Source organism: Eretmochelys imbricata, chromosome 6, assembly GCF_965152235.1.
Source record: "Eretmochelys imbricata isolate rEreImb1 chromosome 6, rEreImb1.hap1, whole genome shotgun sequence".
In the NCBI taxonomy this organism is placed as follows: Eukaryota; Metazoa; Chordata; order Testudines; family Cheloniidae; genus Eretmochelys; species Eretmochelys imbricata.
This window is the reverse complement of record NC_135577.1, coordinates 18,979,872-19,007,514: the sequence shown is the minus strand read 5'-3', so window position 1 is coordinate 19,007,514 and position 27,643 is coordinate 18,979,872. Positions and strand designations below refer to the sequence as shown.

Genomic DNA, 27,643 nt, shown 5'->3' with positions numbered 1-27,643 from the left:
ATTTGCAGATCAGCAAACATACATGTGGGATGTGACATTATACTCTACATTCTTTATGAAAATATGCTTATGATATGGATATGACAGCTAATATATACTTTATGCAAGATGGCTGATGTGGGGTATCATTGCAATACTTAAGACCTATTTACTGTGTTTATCCAACCTGTACGCATGTAATGTTTGTATCTGAGGCTAGAAATATTGACCATGTCTCTGTATTTCAAATGTGCTCTGCTGGATGAGGCCAGACAATGTTAGTGGCTTATTGAAGGAACGCACAAACACACAAAGATTACCCCAGGAACTGTGTGCAATAGAAACCTCTGAATGATAGTGCTATACAATGGGGACTGTTTGACCAAGATCAGATACCTCTACACAGTGGGTGCTGTTTGAGCCCAGGTCACAGCAAAAGAGCCTTCCAGAAAGTGGGAGGAAGAAAGAAAAGGGGAACAATGACAGCCTACAAGAACAACTGGAAACACCTGAGGTACAAAGACTGAACAGTGAGAAGTGATTGTCCCAGCAATCCAGATGATGGGAAGATGAAGCTTAGCATACTGAGAACGAGAAGATCTGACATTATCACCCACTGAAGAACAGACAAGGCCAGGTGTGTCTAATATATCTGGTGTCCCCATTATGCAGACATAGCCCTTTGTCTCACTGCTAATAAAACTAATGAAAACAACACAAGACAAGTGAAGTTTTAACAGTGAAGACAAAAGGCGGAAGAAAAATGTCTCAAAAATTAAATGAGAGAGCAATGAGGTGACATGTGAGTACCACAGTTCTGAGTGTCATTTTGTTGGTGATACCTCTTTGCTCCTGAAGTGTGTGTAACAGTGACAGAAGTGGAAGTCTGTATAAAGCACAATGGTAGATTGTCTCCAAAAATGAGTGAAGTTTCTTTCCGTCCAAAGTTCCATAAAGAGGCCAACAGACATTTGGAACCAGTTACAATGGTCTCCTAGAGAGCTACTTACCTCAGAACTTTGGCACATGCATCTTGAAAAAAAACGGTGGGAGCACCCATTGCTCGGGGGCTGTTCGTTATAGAGACAGTCAAGGTTCCAGTTATTTAGGGCCTACATTTTTTATAGTTCATGCTTTTTTCCTTTTCCCGATGTTACTTCCCTTAAATAAATCTGTGGTTTGTTTGCAAAAGTCATTTCTCTATCTCTTTTGTCCACTACACCACACAAGAGAGGTGGGAGGCACAGCAACTTCTATCTAACACCAGGTGATAGATCCAGATGGGTGAAAATATCTGCTGCTGAAATCAGAATTGTAGCTGGACTATTTACTCTTGAGTTAACAGGGAAGGGACAGATAAAATGTTATACAGATAAAGCTACACAGGATCGTTTCAGGGGACAAGGCAGGATGCCACATTTATTAGGATAACACAATTTGATCTATAACCAATAGCTAATACCAAATACTTACACACACACACAATTCAAATGTTCTGCAGCTGCTGGATAGTTACCAGTCCTGAACGTAGCTTGAGTACGTGGCCTGATTTCGCAGCTTTGGTTCGTAGCTCGTGGCAGCTAACTGGCCAGGAAAGCTGGGCATGAGGAAGGGCTGGGTCTCTGTCGGGCACGCACAGATGCCACTCAATGTTGGCAGCAGAATGTTACCCACAGTCTTCCATACCACCCATCCTTTATTATAGGCTTTTAGTTTGAATCAAGAGTCTATAGGTCTTGCTGTGTCACGCTGCCTCTGGGTTCGGTGTGATCGATCACTTGTCAGTTGGACCTGTCTTTGATCTTGCTTCAATTGTACCTTTCTTCTTTTCTTTTGAGGTGGACTCTTCTTACTTTGTCAGGGCTGTCGTCTGCATCTTCAGCCATTGGTGTTTGCACTTAACTTTATCAGGACAGGCTGCGGCTGGAGGTTGATTCCATTATCCATGCATACCTCATTCACACACCTGAACTAAGTTAATGAGGTTACAGCAGGGTTTTGCAAAATGGAGTGAGCATTTTAAAATGGGGTTTTAGTTACAATATGGAATCTTATTAAAACAAGTGTAATGAACAATTTAGAATGTTGGGAGGCAAACGAGTTACAATGTTAGAACAGTTAAGTTGGTTTGTTCATTTGATACAAAATAAAGTCATTAATAATAGTAATTAAAGAAAAGAAACAATTTCATAACTTCAGCTCTACATTGACCCACAAATGACCCTTCAATCCAGAGGTACTGAATGGGTCACACTTTATGTAATTTTCTCAAGGCTGTATAATTTTTTTGAAACAATCTGAGCTGGTGGTTTCAGCATCCAACAGAACATACCACAGATTACAATTAAACGTATCAGAATAAAGAAAAGAATAATTGGGTGTAACAATTTTTAAAGTTGAAGACCAAGAGGGGCCCATCCTTTAAGAATATCATACCAATGGTATGTTATAATTTGTTCTGCTTGTGCAGATACTCTTTATATTTCAGATCCCTGATTAAAATAGCCAAACTGCATGTCTGAACCTGGGCCTGTGTGATTTGATTATTTTTCTTCATTAGTTTGTACAGACTTGTTCAACTGACCCACAAAGAAAAGTTGAAGTTTATAATATTACTGGTATCCAGTGTGTTAGTTCTTTTATCCTCATGAGTTGGGAAGTAATAGGTTAAGGTGGGAGTTTTTAACATAGTTATATTACACATACATTGCTCTACTGGTGGTTCTTGCCAAAAAAGCTCCTCTAATCCAATGGCACTGTAGTGAGGTCGAGACTCACCAGCGCAGCACCTCCTGCTGGTCATCTAGAAAATTAGCTCTCCAGTGTACAGAGCGCCTCCTACTGGCCAGTGTCTTGCCTGACACTGGCACCCATGTCCCTGCTGGACCCCAGTGCCCTTTACCTTGGGGTGCTGCTCCCGCAGTAACCCCTTATTCTGGGTTTCCCCTCCCAGGGCAACCCCCAACCCTCTAAACCCACTTTGCCTCAGTGGCTACTGCCAGTCATCATCTAGCCCCCACTCACTGGAGCAGACTGCAGTGTAATGGCCACTCATCATTGGCAAGGGGTTAGGACCTGCTGCCTTTGCCTATCCCTGGGCTGCCCCTCTGCAGCCCCAGTACCTTTTCAAAGGCCTTCATCAAGGCCTGCAGCCTGGGGGTTGAACAGGCTGGAGCTCCCGAGCTCCCCTTGTCCTTCCCCAGCACTGCTCCACTTCAGGTACCTTACTCCCCTTTCCACTCACTCCAGGGCTAGAGTAAAACTTCTCCAGCTTCTGGCCCACAGCCCTCTTATCAGGGCCAGCTGGGCCCTAATTGAGCTGGCCACAGCTGTGTACCATCCAGAAACATATGTAAGGAAAAGGTTATTTTCATGTTTTGTCAGCAGAGGAGTTAAGACTGTCATATCTTTAGCTCGTACCCAATCCATCACACTTTCTGTTAGCATAATAGCTAACGTTGTTCAGAACACCACAAGGCTAACAGGTACGGCCCTTCGCAGCTTTCAGGAACTGCTAATGGTAAGAATTCTCTAAGGCCAGCTGATGTAGCTGACTCCTACAGATAGCAGCCTCCCATACTGAGGGTGTGAGAAAGCGCTGCCTGTCGGAATTAGCTTCATCACATTGCAGTGTCACAGGTAGCACATCTCTATAGTTTGCCGCAGCGACAGGTCCCACTTTGTTAAAAAACAGTATTTCAAGTGTAACCCTTCTGCCCGTCAGAGTTGGCAGCAACAAGGGCTGGGTTCAATATCTAGGGGATCCATTCCAATAACACAATGCAAACCGGCTCGAGCTCCCACCCAGTGACCTGGGACAAATATATACCACCCCCGCTGGGCGCCTCTAAGATGCAATACTTCCCCTCTCGCAAGCACAGAGTCTGAGTGTAGCAAAATCCTTTTAATAACAGAGAGAAACAATGTGGCATTATGTTGGGGAAACACCACCAACAGGATTCATAACACAACCCATGAGCAAAAAAAAAACCCACCCCAAGCAAATTGGGGCATGCCCTTTTCCCTTTGGTTCTTGAGTCCAGCAACCCCAAATCACCCAAAGTCCCAAAAGTCCAATGCCCCAAAAGTCTCTGTCCCTGGTCAGGGCAGCCCCAGAGTTTGAAAGTTTATCTGCGGAGCTTTACCTCCCAACCTGGGTGGAAATGGGACGGGGGTAAGAGGCACCTTACAGGATCTGAAGCTGACCGCCCCATAGCTCCATAGCGGCGCTCCGCTTTGCCAGCCGCCCCACGAACTCCTTCGCTCAGCTGCTCTCCGCTCCGCCAGCCACCCCACGAACTCCTTCGCTCAGCTCCACGGCCCACAAGCAGCTCCTGCCATCCACAAACCGCTCCGCGTCGAACTGCTTCACCAGCCCGTCTGCAAGGCACTCCAGCCGTCCCACAAACTGCTCCACAATATATCTTCAGGCTCTCCCACTACTTAACACAACACTCAGTGATTTCAGCTCTTAGGTGAATTCAGCTTGTAGTAGGGGAGCCCCAGTGCTGGTGCACTGTCAGCCCAAAGTGAGCTCAGCAGCCTGTAACTAGACTTCTAATGAAATCAAAATTAGCTCTGATATTCCACAGTGGAGAGAGGAGGAAGTGCAATTAGCATGTAAGGCCCTCACCAAGGGGCCCATGCCACCAAACATTAATACTTGTCCCCAGCCTCTCTCCATCCACAGAGTTTTGGAACCCATGACCCTTGCCTAGCGAGTGCTACTTAGTTGATGGTGAATCCCTCCATCATAACAAAAGGCCACGTACAGTTCCAAGCACAGTTCCCATAATCAGGGTAATAACAATTTATTCTTCCTGCCCCAATAACAGAGACACAGGGGATCCCACAGCAGCCAAAGTGACCATTTGGGCAGCTATGGTCTCATTCTAGGCGTGGTGGGTGTGCCTATGCAAATGAGATTGGCCCCTGAAGTTCTTTTCCACAACTTGCCACACCTCACCACCAGATGTCAGGATGGAGCTCATCCTGACACTGCTTACACAAGCAGTCTCACCAACCTGATCGCTGTCTTTAACAGTGTAAAAAGCCTACATGCAGTAGATATGGTATATCTTGCCTTTAGTAAGGCTTTTGATGCTATCTCCCATGACCTTCTCATAAACAAACTACGGAAATGAAACCTAGATGGACATAACGATAAATAAAATAGGCATAAGGAGTGGGGTTCTCCAGGGATCAGTTCTGGATAGGTTTCTATTCAAAATCTTAATGATTGAGATAATGGCATAGAGAGTACGCTTATAAAGTTTGTGAAAATTTAAGGTCTAGAAAACATGACCTATGAGGGAAGATTGAAATGCGATAACAGGTTTCAAGCATGTACAAATAAAGTAGCATCTTTTTACAAAAGCTGTTTCTTACAATCTGTACGTATCACTAACTGCTACCGGTAGCACATTTCTACATGTAGCAATTTCACAGGCACCATAGTGCAAGAAACTGCTACCTGTAGGCACTTGCTACATCAGGTAGCAGTTTAATACAAGAGCAGTTTCTTACAATCTGTACGTAGCGATAAGTGCTACCAGTAGCACATTCCTACGCGGAGCAGTATCCTTCACTACCCCAGCACAGTGCTCTGGGCGGCGGGGCTGCAGAGCCAGGTGTAACGACAGCAGGGCAGTTCGGGGGGGTGGGGTGGGGTGGTGGATAGGGGTCAGGGTGGTCAGAGGGCGGGGAACAGGGGGGTTGAATGGGGGTGGGGTCCCGGGGGGCCAGTCAGGAAGGAGTGGCGGAGCTAGATGGGGCGGTGGAGGGCAGTCAGGGAGAGGAGTTCCGGGAACAGGGAGAAGGGGTGGTTGGATGGGGCAGGGGTCCCTGGGGGCAGTCAGGAAGGAGGGGGGGTTGGATGGGGCAGCAGGGGGCAGTCAGGGGCGGGGGTTCTGGGGACAGTCAGGGGACAGAGAGCAGGGGGGTTGGATGGGGCAGGAGTCCTGGGGGGGGGGGGCGTCAGGGGGCTAGAAGTGTGTTGGGGGGGCCAGATAGGGGGCAGGGTCCAGGCCATGCCTGGCTGTTTGGGAAGACACGGCCTCCCCTAACCAGCCCTCCATACGATTTCCGAAACCTGATGCGGCCCTCAGGCCAAAAATTTGCCCATCCACATCTCTATTGTTAATGTTCTCTTTTGCTGGATGTTTACTAGGCATCTGCTTTGAGTGTAAGGCTTTTTGCTGCACTGGTTGTTCGAGCACTGTAGGGACAAAACAGTTCTGTTTCTTTAAACAGGGAAGGGGAGGAGAAAGGAGCTGAGCTGAGAGAGAGAGACAGGAAATAGGCAAGGAAGTCCTGCCAGGGACTACATCTAGAGAGTGAAACTTCTTGAATTTCATCAGTTTGTGGGGATTTGCCCACTCATTTTGAGAGGAAGAAAAGCTGATTTTCGTTCCAACGGAACCAGTGCTCTTCAGTGCTGCAGGGTGAGCTCAGCATGCAAAATATTTCACTTGGCTGAAATCATGTTAGAGCAGGGTTTTTGTTCTGTAAAGATCAGCAACATCTCCTCTTGAGAGACGGGTGGGGGAGGTGCATCTCTGCGGAGGTCTCTAGAGTCCCTCCTGCAGGGGAGCAGAGGAGGTCTCAGGATTGTAGTCTTTCGTAGGTGTCTAAACTAGAAAGGAGAGGACTGGTCTGCCATTCCCTCTGCTTTTAGCAGCTGCGTGTGTGAGGGAGGGATCGAGACTGAGGAGGCGCTTGGGTGGGGCATGAGACAGAAGTATGTGTGTGACAGAATGAGTCTGAGTGTAAGGTATGGGCTATAGATCAGAACTGTCCCAGGGGAGGTACCACCCTCCTGCCCATCATCAAGAACAGCTGAGAAAACCACAGGAGCCACTGGCCTGCTGTAGGGCACAGGGGGCCATGAGGGAGCCTGGGGGATCTCTCCCTTTGCCAGGTGGAGACACATCCCCAGCCCTACTTAAGCTGTTTTGAAACTTCGGAGACTGGAACTGCTGCGGGCATCCTGTGGCTGTTTCACTCCCTGGCTGCTCACAGGCTTTAAGGGTCGGGGGTTATCTCTGGGAAGAGAAGGCAGATTTGGGGATTGTTGTTAAGGAGGTTGTTTAGAGAGGAAATAGAAACCAAAGAAGGAGCTAACCGAGGTGCCCTTCTTTCCCCAATCCCAATTCTGGACTAAAAACTTCCTTTGCTGGAAATTCAGGCAGCTTTGAGACATAGATCCAAAACCCCCACAGGAAAATCACTCTGTGAATTACACAGCATAGATCACATGCCATGACATTTATGGACACTTAAATATTAGCAACTGCTGAATGACGTACAGACCCAGCCTTAACTCCCATTTATACTGGTTTGTTTACATACATTACAGTCAGTGTATGAACTATGTAAGACAGGATTTAAAAAACAATCCATGTATATTTCACTCATTTTGGGGCAGACACTTTGGTTTATGTCTACATCTCTGAGGCTGCACTGAAGGAGCTACATAATGTTATGACTGGGACCATGTGTCACTCTTACTTGGGCTGTGTTTCTTGGTGTGCCAATGGGCTGCTGCTCTTGGGGGGGATGGATCAAATGGGGGTGTTTTTTGGTTTCATAAATTCATAGACTTTTAAGGCCAGAAGGGATCATTAGATCATCTGGTCTGGCACCATTTGTTTGATTAAAGCAGATCTTCCAGAGAGGCCTCCAGCCTTGATCTGAAGACTGCAGGAGATGGAGAATCCACCATTTCCTTTGGTAGCTTGTTCCAATGGTTAATCACCCTCGCTGTTAGAAACTTGTGCCTTATTTCTAACTTGAATGTATCTGGCTTCAGTTTCCAATCATTGGTTCTTGCCATGATTTTATCTGCTCTGTTATGCAAGTATTTTCTGTGTGGAGACAACTTTGGGAGAGAGGGAGCTCTGTGGTCAGCCTGAGAGTTTGCTCTCTGCCATGGGCTCTGATTGAAGTCTGTTCTCTGGGAACTGGGCATTGGTGCTGGGCTGAGATTCCCAGAAGAAGGGTTTGCCCCACCTGCTGTGTGACCGTCTCATGCCAGGACTGGTGTGCATGTGAAAATAAAACAAGTTACACTTAAAGTGTACCCAGACTTTGCATCACTGACTTCTTCTCTATCGGAAACTGACCTGCAAGACCCTGGACATCTGCTACTGTTTAGCAGAGAGATGACACTGGTGTCAGAAGTTGGGACAACAATAGCAACATAAGGCTGGATTATATTTCAAACCTGCACATGAAGAGAAATCATTATGGACCGTTACTGATTTAATCCGTTCAGTGACAAGGTTTGGGAGGAGAAATCTAGCCCCAAAATAAAGGTGCAAGGCTGCTGTGCAGCTCCCTGAATCTATGGACTGGGCTAGTCCACAGTCCACTCATAACCGTTTCACAAGGGCTACTCGATCAGCATGTACAGGGTTGAAAGTAAGGGGGAGTGGGAGGGAGCTAAAAACAGAGGGCGAGCTCCCCCTCCATGGCTGGTGAGCTGATTCTCCTCCTGTTTCAATATACTTTAGCTTCTGTACATTGGCATCTCTCAGAAGTTGGAATCTATGTGCCTGCCTGGGATGGATCTGCTAAACAAGAGACTAATTCCCATCTTCCCCTGCACATCCCCTTCCTCCTGGCCTGCAGGGAGACCCCCAGAGGGAACTGCGTACAAAGTGTTGCAGCAGAACGCAGGCCACTGCAGTGAAGCAGGGTGTGACTGTCACATGTGTAGCCGGGATGAGGTCTGTGTGGGACTTACGGGGAAGAGCAGAGAGGCTGAGCAGGGAACTAGGGCAGATGAGTCCTAGTGAGAGATCCTGGTCTGAAAACCTGGAGACTGGGCTGCTGTGGGGAGGGCTCCCAGGCACTAGGCTTGAAGAACCCTAAATCTAAAGTGGACTGTCCCAGGTACCCAAACAAGAACTACCATTGCTCACTTTGAACTCTTCAAGCCTCTGTAGCTAGGGTATTTGTAGCCTTTCCCTTTCTTGCCAGTTCCGTAAAATACCCCTTCACTTAGCCATGTGTCTGAGTGGATATTGGGACCCACTGGGGCGAGCGCCTACAAGGTCCAGCTGCTGAAGTGCCTACAGTGCTTGCCTCCAAGTTGTGGTACACCTGGCATGCAACCGGTCCTCAGTGGGTTGGAGTACCCCAGCGCTGAGCAGCTGTAATAACTACATGCTAGTGTACACATAGCCTGCTTTTAGGTGGAAAGTGTTGGAAGGCCAGGGCTATATTTTCTAGCGCCCTGTCTTTAAGGTTTGGAATGATGCTGAGAGGTCAGGAGGACACGGCTGGGATGAGCAGGGTGTGGTTGCAGTGTCGTTTGGTGCTCCTAGGAGATGCTCCGGCAGAGGGGCCTGTGAAAGTTCTTCATTTGTTTGCTGGAGCCTGCAAAAAGTTGGATAAAATGCTCCAGTTTGAAATAGCACCTGGTCTGGGAGTGTAACCCATCAGCATGGACTTACTGTCCCTGCCACTGCCTCCCACCACAGAGTCTTCTTCATGGTGTGCGTATGTGTGGCTGTGGGAATTTGGCTAGCGTCAGACCCCCGTGCATGCTTAGCTGGTGCAAAAGATGACTCTCCTCCTAGGAAAGCTCTTGGTCCCAAGATACGTTGATGATTGAAGTATTAGAAATAAAGAGACAAAAAATGCTGTCTTGGAATGGTACCGTTTCGAGCTGCTCTGTATTTGGGCTGAATTCTTGTCAGTGGGGAATCACCATTAAATGGGTGTGTTTCTAATGGGGTTCTGTGGGGATCCGTTCTAGGCCTTACGTTCAATATTTTCATCAATGACCTGGAAGTGAATATAAAATCACAGCTGATTAAAAATTTGCAGATGGGCCAAAGATTGGAGTGGTGACTAATGATGAAGATAAGGCACTCACACAGAGCAATCTGGGTTACTTGGTAAGCTGCGTCCATTCAAGCAAAGTGCATTTTAATACAGCCAAATGCCAGTTCACACATCGTGGATCAAAGAGTGCAGCCATGCCTACAAAATGGGGGTGGGGGTCTGTATCCCAAAAGCAGTGACTCTGAGAAGGGTTTAGGGATCATAGAGAACAGACAACTCCACTTGAGCTCCCAGGCAGTGCTGTAGCAAAAAGGGCTAATGTGAGTCCTGGATGTCTGAACAGGGAGGTGATTTTACCTCTGTTTATGGTACTGGTGGGACTGATACTAGAAAATTGTGTACAGTTCTGCTGTCCATACTTTTAAGAGGATGTTGAAAATTTGGAGAGGATGCAGAGAAGAGCCACAAAAAATGATCTGAGGCCTCAGTGTACTTCGCTTAGTTGAACAGGCCACGAGGTGACTTGATTATGGTGTTTAAAGTACCTTCATGGAGAGAAAATATCAGGCATTAAAGGACTCTAAACTAACTCCGGAAGGCATAACAAAAACCAGTGGCTGGAAGTTAAAGCCAGACAAATCTAAATGAGAAATAAGGCACAAATTTCTAACAGGGAGGGCAGTAACCATTAGAACAAGGTGATACTGCTCCTTAACAGTAGGCCTCTATGGGCTAGTTTGGGGCCTGGCTCCAGTAGAACTCCCCAGGCTAGGGTTAGGGTTACCAAGAGTAGGGATTCCATGGATCAGGTTAGGCCTGAGGTTGGTAGGACTCCCCAAGCTAGGGTTATGGTTGCCAGGGGAGGAGGTCCCTGGGCTACAGTGAGAAGTGCAGCCAATAGGGATCCCCAGACTAGGGCTAAATTTACTACAGCTAGGGCTGCCTGGAGTAGGGTTAAGGCTTCGATGTGTAGGCCTCTCCAGGCTACGTTTAGGCCTGCGGTGAGTAGGGCTTCCCAGGCGAGGCTTAGGGTGACCAAAAGTAAGGCTCCCTGGGGTCAGTTTAGGCCTGGTGTTGGTAGGAATCCTGGGCTCAGGGTTAGGATTGAACAAGTCTTGGGGTGCCTGGAGTCTGCCAACACTTTAGACTGTTAGGGCTCCTTGGCCTGGGTTAGAGTTACTAAGGGTAGGGCTCCCTGGGACGGCATTAGGGTAAATTATGGTAGGGTTACCATATTTGAACTTTCAAAAAAGAGGACACTTCATGGGGGGCCTAGCCCCGCCCTGCCCCCCAGCCACTCCCTCCCACTTCCCACCCCCTGACTGCCCCCCACAGAACCCCCAACCCATCCAACCCCCCTGATCCTTGTCCCCTGATCACCCCCTCCCAGGACCCCTGCCCCTAACCGACCCCCTGGACCCCACCCCCTATCTAAGCCTCCCTTCTCCTTGTCCCCGACTGCCCGCTCCTGAGACCCCCCAACCCTAACTGCCCCCCTAGAATCCCACCCCCTACCTGTCCCCTGACTGCCCCGACTCCTATCCACACCCCTGCCACCTGACAGATCCCCGGGACTCCCACACCTATCCAACTGCTCCCTGTCCCCTGACTGCCCCCCCCAGAACCCCTGACCCATCCAACCCTCCCTGCCACTGACTGCCCCTACCCCTCTCCACACCCCAGCTCCCTGACAGGCGCCCCCTCCCCCAGAACTCCCGACCCATCCAACCCCCCCTGCTCCCTGTCCCCTGACTGCCCCTCCCCTAGAACCCCCGACCCATCCAACCCCCCCTGCCCCTGACTGCCCCTACCCCTCTCCACACCCCCGCTCCCTGACAGGCCCCCCCCCAGAACCCCCAACCTATCCAACCCCCCTGCTCCCTGTCCCCTGACTGCCCCCCCCAGAACCCCCGACCCATCCAACCCCCCCCGCCCCTGTCTGCCCCTACCCCTCTCCATACCCCCGCCCCCTGACAGCCCCCCCCCAGAACCCCCAACCCATCCAACCCCCCTGCTCCCTGTCCCCTGACTGCCCCCCCAGAACCCCAGACCCATCCAACCCCCCCCGCCCCTGTCTGCCCCTACCCCTCTCCATACCCCCGCTCCCTGACAGGCGCCCCCTCCCCCAGAACCCCCAACCCATCCAACCCCCCTTGCTCCCTATCCCCTGACTGCCCCCCCCAGAACCCCCGACCCATCCAACCCCCCCTGCTCCCTGTCCCCTGACTGCCCCCCAGGATCCCATGCCCCTTCTCCATCTCCCCGGCCCCCTTACCGCGCCGCTTAGAGCAGCGCGTCTGGCTCCGTGCAGAGCCGCTGCCAGATACGCTGCTGCGCTCCCCCACCCCGAATGCTGCCGGTGCGGCGCGCTGAGGCTGCAGGGGTGGGGCTCTGGCTGCTGGAGGCCCCGATGTGAGCGGCTCAATCCTGCCCGGCCGCCCTGTCAGCCACGTCACGCTCTGCATTGGGAGGGAAATCCCAGACCTTTTTAGATTTTTTACAAATTCCTCCTAGATGGCTATTTAAAAACCAAAAAGCCGGACATGCCCGGGAAAATCCAGACATATGGTAACCCTAATAATGGTAGGCCTCTCCGGGCTAAGTTTAGGGCCCAGTGGGGCTTCCCGGGCTACTAAGGGTAGGGATCCCCGGGCTAGGATTAGGCCTGGGGCCTGTAGGGCTTCCTGGGCTAGGGTTAGGGCTACTAACAGTAGGCATCTCCACGGTGGGTTTAGGTCTGTGGTCAGTAGGGTTGTCTGTGTTAGGGTTATATGGATTAGGGATTGGGTCTGTCATAAATATAAAGGGAAGGGTAAACCCCTTTGAAATCCCTCCTGGCCAGGGGAAAGCTCCTCTCACCTGTAAAGGGTTAAGAAGCTAAAGGTAACCTCGCTGGCACCTGACCAAAATGACCAATGAGGAGACAAGATACTTTCAAAAGCTGGGAGGAGGGAGAGAAACAAAGGGTCTGTGTCTGTCTGTAGTCGTCTTGGCCGGGGATAGACCAGGAATGGAGTCTTAGAACTTTTAGTAAGTAATCTAGCTAGGTATGTGTTAGATTATGATTTCTTTAAATGGCTGAGAAAAGAATTGTGCTGAATAGAATAACTATTTCTGTCTGTGTATCTTTTTTGTAACTTAAGGTTTTGCCTAGGTTTTTCTCTATGTTTTTGAATCTAATTACCCTGTAAGATATCTACCATCCTGATTTTACAGGGGGGATTTCTTTATTTCTATTTACTTCTATTTTTTATTAAAAGTCTTCTTGTAAAAACTGGAAGCTTTTTCATTGTTCTCAGATCCAAGGGTTTGGGTTTGTGGTCACCTATGCAAATTGGTGAGGCTTTTTACCAAACCTTGTCCAGGAAGTGGGGTGCAGGGTTTTGGGAAGTATTTTGGGGGGAAAGACGCGTCCAAACAGCTCTTCCCCAGTAACCAGTATTAGTTTGGTGGTGGTAGCGGCCAGTCCAAGGACAACGGGTGGAATATTTTGTACCTTGGGGAAGTTTTGACCTAAGCTGGTAAAGATAAGCTTAGGAGGTTTTTCATGCAGGTCCCCACATCTGTACCCTAGAGTTCAGAGTGGGGGAGGAACCTTGATAGGGTCCCATAGGGATCCTCTGGATAAAGTAAGGTTAAAAAGCCCCTGGCTCCCTAGATTAGAGTTGGGGTTACTAAATGGTTCCCCGGCGTAGGATTAGGTTAGTAAATCTAAAGATCCTTGGGCTAGGTTTAGGTCTTTGGCCAGTAGGGATCGTCAGTCTAGGGTTATGGTTACAAACAGTAGGCTGTGATGTTATTGACTTGAACTGGGACCGTATAAAACATTGTTGCAACCAAGGTCCTGTAGTTGCACCAAATCTCATATAAAGGGGGTCAAATGAGGTGTCTAAGACAAGGTTATGATTTGCTGGTTATGATTATGCTCTCTGTGTATGTGTATCATTTTTATAGTTGAAGTTTTGAATATTGGCTCTATACTGTCTGTATTTCAAACTTATGCTATGCTTCTGGCTGACACCCCAGACAAGTTGGTTTCAGCTCTGCCTAGCCTGTTTGATGGCTCGTTAAGGACCATCAGCGATACAACTGACGCATTGAGAGAAGGCAGACACGCCTTGGAACTCAGCAAGGTATGCAAGGACATGCCTATGGACAGAACGCTGAGGTTTTTCCATGCAATGTGATGGATAGCTTGTTTTTGGAACAAAGAAAGAAAGACCACATGGCAAGAGAACTTAAGGTCACATAGGCCTCTAAGGGTAGTGTTAGGCCTGGGATCGATAGTGCTCCCCCGATTAGGGCTACTAAGGGTAGGGCTCTCTGTCCTAGGGTTTGGCCTGTGGCTAATAGGTATTTAGCATTACTAAGGGTTGGGCTCCTGGGCTAGTGTTAGGCTTAGAAAGAGTAGGTCTCTCTGGGCCAGGGCAGATAGGGTTCCCAGGCTAGAGTTGGGTAACAAGGGGTAGGTCTCAGACGGTTATAAAGGATAGGGTTCACTGGGCCAGGGTTATTCCTGTGGCTGGTAGAGCTCCTCAGGCTAGGGATAGGCCTCGGTGGATAGCAGAGGGCTGGGGTTTGGGTTAGAAAGGCTCCCAGGGTCAGACTTGGGCCTGGAGCTGGTAGGGCTCCCTGGTTTAGGGTTACCAAGTATAGGGTTCTTTGGGCTAGGATTAGTTCTCAGACTGGTCGGGCTCCCTGAGCTAGGGTTAGGGATACAGAGTGTAGGCTCCCCAGTCTAGGGTTAGGCCTGGAGACAGTATGGCTCCCTGAGTTAGGTTTAAGGTTGGAAAGGATAGGGCCTCCCAGCTGGGGTTACATCTAGGGGCTGTACGGTTTCCTGGGCTAGTGTTAGGGTTATGGGGAGAGGGCTCTACGAGCTAGTGTTAGACCTCAGGCTGGTAGAGCATCCCATGATATGGTTAGGCTTACAAAGGGTACAGCTCCCCCGGCTAGGGTTAGTCCAGCATACTAGGTGGCGAAATGCTTATCTATCCAGTTAGAGATGCCAACGACATGGGTTTGGGGTGAGCCCCTTCCTTCCCTCAGAGACAAGCTCCTAAGTTGGGCTTCAGGGAGATGCCTATCTCTGCTGGGAGATGCCTATCTCTGCTTAGAGATCCACGAATGGGAGTCAGGCAGTTCAGGCACCTGAGAAGTTTCTTGAGGGAGCTAGCTAGGTGTCTGCCTTGCTCTACATAGAACAACCAGAGGAGGAAGTGGTGCTGTCTCTCTTATAACTTTTAGGGTAGTGGTTAGAGCACTTATCTGGGATGTGTGAGACCCAGGTTACTTTCCACCCTCTTTGTGAGAGGGGGAGTAAAGATTTGAACAGTGTCTTCCATCTTTCAGGAGAACACTCTAACTACTGAGCTATGGGATATTCTGAGGGGGCTTTCTCTCTGTCTCTCCTCTTGAAGCTGTTCCACAGTGGATAAATAATGAGTGATTGGGACTTGGGGGTCTCCAATCTCCTAGGTGGGTGACCTAACCACAGAGCCATTCACAGTTGCTCTCTCTGGCCTAATGACTGTTCTACTGTTGATACATACTTAAATAGTCAATAGTGATTTTGGGTGCCCAACTTGAGATATATGACAAGATCCTAATTTTCAGAAAGTACTACCCTCTGAAAATCAGGACCCTTCAATGTGTCCCAATTATGCTTTCAAAAATCACTGGTTACTTTGAAAATCTTGTCCTCAGAGCCTAAAAAAACAGGATATTACAGTATTGACTTTCTCCGGCTAAGCATGGCAACAGAGCAGTGTCTGCTGTTGTCTATAGGACCCTGGCCTCATTTGTTGCAGAAGCTGGAATTTGTATTGTGAACGAAGCATTTTATTATAGGAAGAGAAAAGATGATGTCATGGTTAAGGCAGCTGAATGCTGTCCTGGAAAGCTAGATTATATCCCTGCCTCTGCCAGAATTCCCATGTGAGGCCAGCAAGTCATTTTAAATCAAAGTGCTCACAGCTGGCCATAAATTGTGTGTTCCTCATTTTCTAGGTGTCCGGCATGAGGCACCTGGACCAGTTTTACAGAAGTGCTCAGCCCTCACAATTACATCTGAAGTCGACTGGAGCTGTACTTTGAATGTATGAAGTGCTGTACAATGCTCTGTACTTTGGAAAAATCAGGCCCTAGGTGTCCCAAGCTGAACAACTAAAATTCATGGATACTCCTGACAGTCTAATCTCTCTGTGCTTCAGTTCCCCAGTTGTAAAATGGGGATAATAATAACCCTTCACCTCACAGGAAAGTTGCAAAGATAAATTAATTCATGTTTTTAATTCCTCAGATACAAAGGTGAGAGCACCATAGAAACACCCAGAAAGAAATTAATTCTGAATGGGGTGTGTAGCATAAGGCCTGAGGCCACACATTGATTCAGGAGGATAAAAATAAATACTAACTGCCCACTCACTGAATGAGGCACAGGTCCCGTGGAAAGACTAAAGACTGTATCGTGGTGCACTTGCTCAAGGGAGCAGGATTCAGGTGGCACAGCCAGCCTTAGTTCTGGCATTTCCTAACTTTTGGTTGCTTGACTTTGCAACCGTAATGTTCTTTAACGTAGGTTTTTTTGAGGTGTAAGAGCCATTTGTAAAAGAGATGTCCTGGGGAGTTTGTCTGAGCTAAAGGCTGCAGTAGGAGACTAACCCGAGATAGGGACCATAGCATCCATGTCACTTTCCTCAACAGATGGATGTCTCTAGGGCAACACTTATGATAGTCACTCTGTGTGCACGCTGATGCAAGCAAATCTAGGCCCCCTGTGACCCCACTCTTTAGGGACCCATATATATATATATAGTGGGTGAAAGACCATATGCAAAGAATAGTTATCGATGGCTTGCTATCAAACAGGGTGGGCGTATCATAGGAGTCAGTCCTGGGTCCAGTACCAGATAATATTTTCATTAATGACTTGGATAATGAAGTGCCTTATGAAATCTGTGGATGACACCATGGCTAGAGGGGTGGCGAACACTTTGGAGGACAGGATTTAGAATTCAAAATCACCTTGCCAATTTGGAGAATTCATCTGAAATCAACAAGATGAAATTCAGTAAAGACAAGCACAAAGTAGTACGCTGAGGAAGGAAAAATCAAATGCACAGCTACAAAATGGGAAATGACTGGCTACGTGGTAATGGGGGTTACAGTGGATAACAAATTGAATATCAGTCAGCAATGTGATGCAGTTGCGAAAAAGGCTAATATGTTTCTGGGGTGTATTAACAGGCGTGTCATATGCAAACCATGGGGGAGGTAACTGTTCTGCTGTACTCGGCACTGATGAGGCTTCAGATGGAGTGCCGTGAACAGTTGTGGATGCCACATTTTAGGAAAGATGTGGCTAAACTGGAGAGGTTCCAGAGGAGAGCAACAAAAATGATAAAAGGTTTACAAAACCTGAGCTATGAGGAAAGGCTAAAAAAAACTCTGGAAGTTTCAGGCTGGTCTACGCTGAGAAATGAGGTTGACCCAGCTACATTGCATAGGGGTGTGACAAAGCCACACCCCTGAGCTATGTAGTTAAGCCGACCTAATCCCAGATGTAGACCAGCACGAGGTCAACGAAAGAATTCTTCCATCGACCTAGCTATCCTCTCTCAAGGAGGTGGATTTACTACAGCGACGGGAGCCTCCTCTAGTCATTGTAGATAGTGTTTAAACCGAAGCGCTGCAGCTGTGCCACTGTAGCATTTTAAGTGTAGACATAGTCTTGGTCTTGAGAAAAGAAGTCTGGGAGGGGAGGGGGACCTGATAACAATCTTCAAATTATTAAGGGCTGTTATAAAGGGAACAGAAATCAATTGTACTCCCTGTCCACAGAAGGACAGGTAATAAGGGGCTTAATCTGCAGCAAGGGAAATTTAGGTTAGATATTAGGAAAAACTCTCTATAAGGGTTGTTAAACTCTGGAATAGGCCTCCAGGAGAGGTTGTGGAATCCTTGTCATTGGAGGCTTTGAAGAACAGATCAGACAAATGCTTGCAGGGATGGTCTAGGTTTATTGGTCCTGCCTCAGTGCAGGGGGCTGGACTAGATGACCTCTCAAGATCCCTTTGCAGCCCTACATTTGAGGTTTTTAAGGTCAGGCTTGACAAAGCCCTGGCTGGGATGATTTAGTTGGGGATTGGTCCTGCTTTGAGCAGGGGGTTGGACTAGATGACCTCCTGAGGTCCCTTCCAACCCTGATATTCTATGATTTGTATGATTCTATGATATGGGCCACCTCGTTGCATTCTTCCCAGACCCTGTGTCGTTTCCAAGATGTGAATTGTCCTTTGGCCAGATCCGCAGCTGGTGTCATCAAGGATGGCTCATTGACATCCACAGAGCTGTGCTGACCTATGCCTACAGAGGATCTGGTACCTTGTCGTAAAACCAGGCAGAAACCACCCTCTGTGCTTCCATCTTAAAAGGGTTGAGGCTAGCAGATCCCTTGTCACCATTTTTCTCATTTCTCTGCTGAAATGAACGGCTGATGTCCTGCTTCCACTTTTCCATTGGGACATGGGCTTTGGGGAGCTGCAAATGAATATAACAAACTTGAGAAATTCTCAAAATAAGAACACAAAGCCTCAAATGGTGCCACTGGGGTGTGAGCTAGTAAGGTGGGGGTTTTGCACCCCAAGTGGAATTGCTTATTTGATCTTCGAGGGAATAAAGGGGATTGCCCCAGAAAGACAGCGGTGATAAAGAATCTCACAGGGGTGTATCAGCAATTCCTCCTCCCTCTCTCCATTTATCAAGCAGCAACTTCTTCCTGAGTGACTGGGAAAGTGACTTGTAAAGCTGTTCCAGGTTCACTTTTTCAGCTTATTCTATTCCTGGCCCATGAAGGTCCACTTCTGCTTCCTTTATTTTTTTCCAAACCCCTCTTTCTCATGCTGTTTTAAAACTAAAAATAGTGGTAATGTTCCACCTCAGGAAAGCACGAGTGAGAAGGACTTCAGCCCCACCGTCTGCTGAGATCATTGAGCAAATACTCAGACATGGCCCTTTTTATAGGTTGTTTGTTTTGATTAGACTTGCTACTTGCTTGGTTAAAGCTACTACATTATTTTCTCCCAACGCAGAATATGAGGGCAGGTGAAAAAAGATGAACAAGTTCATGGAGTCTGTGGTGTAAATAGATCACTGGAAAAGTTTTGCCAGTTGTTGATGCCAAAGGAGTGGAGCCAAAAGACAAACTTCCAGAAGGAATAAAAACCAAGAAGAGGTTTTATATCTATAAAAAATCACCAGGAAGGTTTAAAACCTTACTTGCTGTCCTATGAGGAACTGTTCTAGAAATTCAAAAAGCTTTGAAGATTAGCTTTAACTGGAGATGTTTCTGTTTCTCTTTGTTGTGGAAATAAACTTTGAGCAAATTCCCTGTTCTTCTTTCTAGATGCCCTGTGCATCTGTGGTTGAGCATCAAGAAGACTAAGAGAAACAACTCTAATTAGGGACAACCGTTATTGTTTGCAGTAGCTTTCTGGCGAATGGTAAGTACGTCACTCTTTTGGGATGGGCTAATTTTGATCGGAACTAGTTAGTTTATAGGTTCAGGTTGTGGGGCCTGATCACTGTTAGAAATTAGCACAGGTACCTTTTACCTGGTGTGCTCTGCTATGCAAAAAACCTCCTGAGGTCATCACAAGCTAGCACTGGATCTCAGTACACGGGGCCTGATTCCCCAGGGCTGTGATGTGCAGATTCCAGACTGAGTGGTTGTTTTCTGAAATGTAATTAATTTAGGGGATCCCAACCTTGCATTTTGAAATTCATTTGGGTGATAATTACTATTATTATTATTTTATTTTATTATAGCACCTTTCATCCTCAACAGGCTTTACCAATGCTGGCTAAGCTGCACAGCAGCCCTGTGAGTTTGAGGAGTATGATTATCTCTATTCTACAGATGGAGAGACTGAGGCACAGAGAGACCAAGTCCAGTGAGCCATTTATGAGGAAAAGCACCCAGGAGTTATGTGCCCCGGTGATCTACTCTCGCCACTAGATCGCACTTGCTTTCTCTACCATATCACTTATTAATAATGGGACTTTTCATTGTATTTTAGCTCATTTCCTGATATCCAGTGATGGGAAACCAAAGCAGCAGAATCAGTGATCTGCTCGTACATGCCCTTGACAACCTTTCTCAGGGAGACTTCAAAAGATTTAAAGACAAACTATCACACTCTGCCCTTAAGGGGAAAGGTAACATCCCTCAAGGTTGTCTGGACAATGCCGACAGGACAGATACAAAGAACCTCCTGATGAAATTCTATGGTGGAGAGGCTGCAGTAGATGTAACCATAGACGTTTTCACTCAGATCAATCTCCGAGATTCTGCTGCTAAACTCAAAGAAGGAAAAGAGAAAGGTAAGAAACATATAGCCACTTTAAAACCTGGGAGTCTCCTCCTGGAATATGCCCCAGGCCAGCAGCAATAGAAGCAGAAGGAGAAACAACAGGCTGATGGCACAAATGCCAAATTCTAAATCTCAGCAGGAAGCCAGGGGACAATAAGCAGGGATGCCAGTGGTGGGCCAGATGCTCAAACTTTATTTCCAAAGCTGTTTTTCATTAAGGAAACAAATTCAGTGCAATACAAACAGCCAGGTAGCCAGCAAACCTAGAGAGCTGCGGTTCCAAAGACTCCAGGCCGCTTTTCAGTGTCTCACAGGACTGTAAGTTCCAGTGGGGAGCCACTCTTTAGTGCAGCAATGTTAGAATCCATGTGCTCTGTGATGGAGCTAAACTCAACCCTGTTACAGTCATTCCTGTTCCTCTCCCCTGTTCCCCACGGTGACAGAGCAGCTCAGCTGGGTTGGATCTGGCGGGGTCCCTGGGATGGAACGCTCCAGGGCTGGCAGCGGGGCTCTCCCTAGAGGCCTTTGGAACTCTCTGACCTGGACAGTCCCCCAGGGGGAGAGTTTAGCTGCCTCCAGAGCACAATGCAGGGAGCATTTTGTTGGTTTAGTCTGTGAGCTCTTTCAGGCAGGATTTGTCTTTTTCTTATGTGTGTGCACAGAACCTAGTACAATGGGGCCCTGATCACCAACTGGGGCTCTAGATCCTACCAGCACATAGTAATATTCTATAGGTTTTAGTTTACTTTTGACGAGCATCTGTTAATAACTAAGTTAGGGGAATAAAATATCCTCTTTCCACCCCACAAAAGATAAAGTAAATTGTTTTCAAACTTATTTTTGTAAAATAACATCTGATTGGGCAATGAGCATTATATGAATAATTGAATATAGTAAAAACTATACTACCCTCCAAACCAGTAGTTCCATCTTGATTATAATTGTCCCAAATAAAAATCTCTCTGCTTCCCTTTGTGTCTGTCTTAGTTCCCTAGGTTTGGAAAGGCTCTCATGAGCCATCTAGTCCACCTCCTGCACTAGGGCAGAATTGACGTGGGCCCTTTAATTGTTCAGCCTAATCTGCTTAGAAACATGGCTGCTTGGAAGAAGACTCCCTCTCTTTACAAATGCGCCTGAATAACTCTGCCCCAATTTAAGTTGTTCTGTTTTCCTGATGATGTAGCCTGCTCATTATGTAAAGTGCAGACCAATCCAGAACAGAAACAGACAGAGAGAGGTCACACAAACACAACGCCTCTTGCTGTATTCCACAAACAGAACTTCATAAAGTGACTGATAACTACATGGTAAATTACCTAAGAACATTGGGTTCCTGCTTTTTCATTTGGATCCTTTGCTGGAACAAACACCTTTCCAGATCATACTTTCAGCACAGGGTTTCCTTATTATTTTCTAGTCTCGGGAATATCATGAATTCAGCAGTAAGGCTACCTACTGCCAAAGGCAACAGATTTCAGTGGTGACTGTGGTAATAGCACCGGAGGTGAAGAGCATTCCCTATGGTTTAATGGGCAGCAGCCAGCATCAGTCCCCAGGAAATGCCTTTGTGTTGCTGCTGAAATACTTTAAGACAAAACAAGACAAATGCACACAAAGGGGGGAGAAAAGCATAGCAAAGGGAAAATGCAGGCCCTCTCTCTGGTGCTGACTTTCGCTTCCAGCATCACTGCTGGGGACTCACAGGCCCAGCACATGGTCTGATCAGACACTCTAAGACCCGGCAAATGTCTACCAGAGTCAGGCTGTTTAAGGCATTGCCTTTGTCTTCCTTTTTGGTTTGGACTCACAGAAGTGTTCTAAAAGATGGAGTTGTCTTGGCTGGCTAAGCCATGAACTTACTGGACAGTAGGTATAAAGGGAAAGACTGGGAAGGAAAATGACACACCAGGGAGGGGGTGACAGCAGGAACCCCAAGCTGACATGCCAGGGTGGTGGTCAGGATTTAGCCAGTGGAGACAATGATGTCATTTGAGTCCCTCCCTCTGGCTTGGGCTGGTCAGGATGGCTTTCAGGCTCAGGATGACGAAGGTCCAACAGTGTCAGGGTGGATCACGGGAAATTACAAGGATGGCAGCCATGATGGTAAAGATGCATACGTCCCACTGCCCTGTTTAGTGACACCCCTCTGCCCCAAGATAAAGAGTGCTCAAAACGGGGAGCAACCTCATGCCAGCAAAATCAACTGACCACAACGCCAGTTGGCCATTTCAATTATAAACACTTCCTCCCATGTCTAGAGTCTCTCACCTCTGTTTCCATGCCAACCTGTCCTTTACCAGGAGCATTGCAGGCCCCTGAGCACCAGTCTTCTCGACTGTAAACACTCCAGTTGTACCAGCCATTCTATTTTAAACTCTGGCCGACTTTTACAAACAATTCTATATAATGGGCTGAGTGGGACTCTTGTTACCGTGGGCAACTTCTAATACAGACATGGGCACAACACGGGTCAGTACTGAGCCAATGCACCAGCCTGGTGCCAGAGGATGTTCTGCTGCTAGGGGCACCATCTCCTAAGCAAGGACGATAACTGGAGGCATCCAGTTGTGGTCAATAAAGACACTATGATACCTTCATTCAAACCCAAGTGCCTTGGGCAAATTCTAGTTTATGAAGTTACATTTTCTCCACCTAAATTCCCAGCACTGTTTCAATTGCACTTTGTACATTAACTTGTTGTATAGTGTTGCTATGCACTGATAAACAGTTGCCAGGTTTCTCCCAAGAAGTGGCTGCTTTACAGTGGGGGGTAAAGTGATAACCACAGTCCTTACTCACATAAATCATTTCACTAGGACAATTTTATGAATTAGGGCTGCAGAATCAGGCCCATAGTAAAATGATTTCTGGATTCTCTGAGGACAGGTGCAATATCAGTTTCAGGTACCATTATTATTTGTTTTATTGTAACAGATCAAGTCTTTTCTCAGAGCTTCTGGTTCAATACTTCTAATGCCTCATGTACTGATTTAGGTTACAGGAAGAAGTATAAAGAAGATGTTAAAAACAAGTATGAAGTCATACAAAACATGACAAGTCTTACTACAGACAATGTGATTCTAAACAGAAGATATCCGAAGCTGATTATTCTAGACGACCCTCATCATGCAAAGGAGAGAGAACATGAAATAATGGCCATGAGTCGGAGAGACAAAGAAATCAAGACTAAACAAGCTTGTTCTGTAGTTACGATAGACACCCTATTTACACGTGATAAACAAGGACAAACACCACAAATTGTTGTGCTGCTGGGAGCTGCAGGGATTGGGAAAACAATGACATCAAGAAAGATTATGTACGATTGGGCAGCTGGGGAACTCTATAAGAAAAAATTTGATTATGTTTTCTACATAAACTGCAGAGAAACAAACCTTATTGAGCAGGGAAGTGTGGTTGACATGCTTTTTAAAAATTGGCCGAATACAAATGCACCAGTTAATGAGATTTTGATGAAGCCAGAAAAACTCTTGTTCATAATTGATGGTTTTGATGAACTGAGATTCTCTTTTGATCAGACAGAAAATCTGTGCTCTGATCCCTGGGAGAAGAAGCCAGTGGAAATCATACTGAGCAGTTTATTCAGGAAAAAGATTCTTCCCCAATCCTATTTGCTAATCACCTCAAGACCAACTGCTCTGGAGAAACTCTTGCAGTGTTTGGAGTGTTCACGTTATGCAGAGATCCTGGGGTTTTCTGAAGCCGACAGGAAAGAATATTTCCACAAGTTCTTTGGAAACAAGGAACAAGCAAGACAAGCTTTACAATTTGTGAAAGCAAATGACATTCTCTTCACTATGTGCTTTATTCCCATCATGTGTTGGATCATCTGCACTGTTGTGAAACAACAGTTTGAAAAAGGTGAGGATCTTGCACAAACTTCAAAGTCAGTCACTGGAATGTACATGCTCTGTCTTTCCAGTTTAGCGAAGCCTGTCAGCAGCAATTTGAAGCAACACATGCAAGCTAACCTGCGGCGACTTTGTTCTTTAGCTGCTTATGGCATCTGGAAACGGAAGATACTGTTTGAGGAAGCAGAACTCAAGAAGTTTGGCTTAAATCAAACTGACTCTTTTCCCCTGTCTTTGAACAAGGACGTTTTTCAAAAAGACATTGACTGTGTGAATGCCTACAGCTTCATTCACTTAAGCTTTCAGGAGTTTTTTGCAGCTTTGTTTTATGTGCTGGAGGAAGATGAAGAGACAATGGAAGATTCAGGGACTCCCAAGAAAGATGTGAAAACTTTATTAGAAAACTATGGAAACTCTGGAAATTACTTAATGTTAACAGTGCGATTCCTGTTTGGTCTCTTAAATGAAGAAAGAATGCAAATCATGGAGGAAAAATTTTCCTGTAAAATTTCACCTAAAATTAAGCCAGATTTGCTGAAGTGGGTTCAAACAAACCAACAAAAATATTTACCTTTGTCCAACGTGCATCAGGAGACACGTCATATTTATAACCTTGAGGAGTTTCACTGCATGTTTGAGATGTATGAAGAAAACTTTGTGAAAAGTGCATTGGATCAATTGACTGCACTAACATTAAATTCAAATAAACTTACCCAAATGGATCAGGTGGCTTTTTCATTCTGTATAAAAAATTGTCATCGACTGGAGTCACTTTGCATATCTTGCTGTACATTTGCTTTTGAAGACCATGGGGAAGACATGCTTCCAAGACGACAGAAGTGGCTATATCAGTAAGTATCACCTGAGTTCAGAAATCTGTAGTTTAATTAACAGATAAAACATTATTTTTCTTGCGTTTTGACTACTTTGCAAAGTCCATCATTGTGGCGCAAAGACACTACAAAGAACAGGGAATATCTATGCCCTCAGTGTAAAACTATGTTCTTCTCCTCAATAAAGGCAGAAAAAATAAGTCATTATCTTCTTCAGATTCTCTTTATCCAAACTCAGCTGTCCTTCCTGTTCTAAATTTCACTAAACACTGAATTTCAAGGACAGGCGTTTCTGCCTATACTCAGTGAATGTCTGAAAAAGAACATTCCCCTTGCAAAACAGAACACCCACAAACCCCTGCCGTTACACACAGTAGCTGGGTAAAACTCATTGCTGACTTCCAGGTTGATGGTGCAAATTGCTCTTTCGTAGTTTGGGTGCTGTCCTCAGAGTGCTCAGTGGCCAGGAACTGTTGGGACCAAATGACAGTGGGTTGCTCTGTACTTGTTTGTCATTTTAGGGCATTGTTCTCAGACTACTACAGTTGATTTGAGCAGTACCCTCATTGACATTGTGTGCTGCAGGCTTTCATCTCGGCTTTAAATCTAGTTAAACCACTTCAAGCAAAACTATAAGCTTTAAATATTGCTATGAAATGGCCAAAGTGCAGAACGGCCCATAGTCAGTCTGTGCAGCACCTCAGCACGCAACAATCTGAGAATGGACGCCCAAGACTGTGAAGAAAACGTCCTGTGCTACTAAGAGCTTGTCTATGCTATGCCCCTGGAGCAAAATTGGTATAGTTGATCACTACAACACTGGCAGTGTAGAATCATAGATACAGAGAGCTGGAAGGGACCTTTAGGGGTCATCTAGTCCCCTGTGCTGAGGCAGGACCAAATAAACCTAGACCATCCCTGACAGGTGTTTGGCCAACCTCTCCTTGGAAACTTCAAAGATCTGTCACACGTTTCTGCACCATCAGTGCAACCTCATGCTTTTTTTCTCTTTTTTTTTAAACTGAAAGTGCCACCAAATACCCTGTAGCATAGGAGAAGGTGCACAGAGATAGCAGCTAAGAGCACAGGAGTCCTAATCCCCACCTTCTATTGGCTGCTCTAATATTGCTGTGTGCATCACAACCCTTTTAACAATGGCCCTTAGGGGAGGTGAACTATCACGCATCCATTTCACAGCTAAGATAACTGAGGTTGGACAAGGCCAAAGCGGGCAGAGCTGGGAGTGGAACCCGCATGTAAGATGACAGACACTCGTCTGCCTTGCAGGTGAAATGGGCCAAAATCTCTCCTTACGTGATGCACATCCACACAGCGTAGATGTTTGCTCCTCTCCCAGAGACTACGGCACATAGAAGTTTGAGTCTGTCACTGCATCTGTGCTAACAGTAGTGATATTTTAGGTCAAGGGTAGTTAATTATTTTTTGTCAAGGTCCAAATTTCCTGGTCTAGGTCCAGACTCCAGAGAAAATAATAAAAAGTATAATGATAAAATGTAAATAAAAAGATTTTCAGAAAGTCTTTGACAAGATCCCTCACCAAAGACTCTTAAGCAAAGTAAGCTGTCATGGGATAAGAGGGAAGGTCCTCTCATGGATTGATAACTGGTTAAAAGATAGGAAACAAAGGGTAGGAATAAATGGTCAGTTTTCAGAATGGAGAGAGGTAAATAGTGGTGTCCCCCAGGGATCTGTACTGTGGACAGTCTTGGTCAACATATCCACAAATGATGTGGAAAAAAGGGTAAAGAATAAGGTGGCAAAATTTGCAAATGATACAAAACTACTCAAGATATGTCCCAGGCAGACTGCGAAGAGCTACAAAAGGATCTTTCAAAACTAGGTGACTGGACAACAAAATGGCAGATGAAATTCAATATTGATAAATGCAAAGTAATGCACACTGGAAAACATAATCCCAACTATACATATAAAACGATGGGGTATAAATTAGCTGTTACCACTCAAGAAAGAGATCTTGGAGTGATTGTAGATAGTTCTCTGAAAACATCCACTCAATGTGCAGCGGCAGTCAGAAAAGCGAACAGAATGTTGGGAATCATTAAGAAAGGGATAGATAATAAGACAGAAGATATCATATTGCCTCTATATAAATCCCTGGTATGCCCACATCTTGAATACTGTATGCAGACGTGGTTGCCCCGTCTCAAAAAAGATATATTGGAATTGGAAAAGGTTCAGAAAAGGGCAACAAAAATTATTAGGGATATGGAACGGCTTCCGAATGAGGAGAGATTAATAAGACTGGGACTTTTCAGCTTGGAAAAGAGACGACTAAGGGGGGATATGATTGAGGCCTATAAAATCATGACTGGTTTTGAGAAAGTAAATAAGGAAGTGCTATTTACTCCTTCTCATAACACAAGAACTAGGGGTCACCAAATGAAATTAATAGGCAGTAGGTTTAAAACAAACAAAAGGAAGTATTTTTTCACACAATGCACAGTCAACCTGTGGAACTCTTTGCTCGAGGATGTTGTGAAGGCCAAGACTATAACAGGGTTCAAAAAAGAACTAGATAAATTCATGGAGGATAGGCCCATCAATGGCTATTAGCCAGGATGGGCAGGGTTGGTGTCCCTAGCCTTTGTTTGCTAGAAGCTGGGAATGAGCAACAGGGAATGGATCATTTGATTACCTGTTCTGTTCATTCCCTCTGGGGCACCTGGCATTAGCTACTGTCGGAAGACAGGATATTGGGCTAGATGGACCTTTGGTCTGACCCAGTAGGGCCATTCTTATGTTCTTTTGTTCAAAA

At 46.3% G+C, this 27,643-nt stretch overlaps 1 protein-coding gene across 3 annotated transcripts in view; it reads left to right on the top strand.

The window, feature by feature from the left end:
• Positions 1-6,283: 6,283 nt before the first annotated feature.
• The window catches only part of LOC144265522 (NACHT, LRR and PYD domains-containing protein 3-like), a 65,707-nt gene continuing 44,347 nt past the window's right edge, over positions 6,284-27,643 (top strand). For all 3 annotated transcript variants that reach the window (XM_077818167.1, XM_077818169.1, XM_077818168.1), the window contains exons 1-4: positions 6,284-6,422; positions 19,178-19,274; positions 19,851-20,154; positions 23,139-24,864. In XM_077818167.1, the coding sequence (XP_077674293.1) occupies positions 19,872-20,154; positions 23,139-24,864 (2,009 nt within the window). In that variant the 5' untranslated portion in view covers positions 6,284-6,422; positions 19,178-19,274; positions 19,851-19,871. The remainder of the gene's footprint in view (positions 6,423-19,177; positions 19,275-19,850; positions 20,155-23,138; positions 24,865-27,643) is intronic.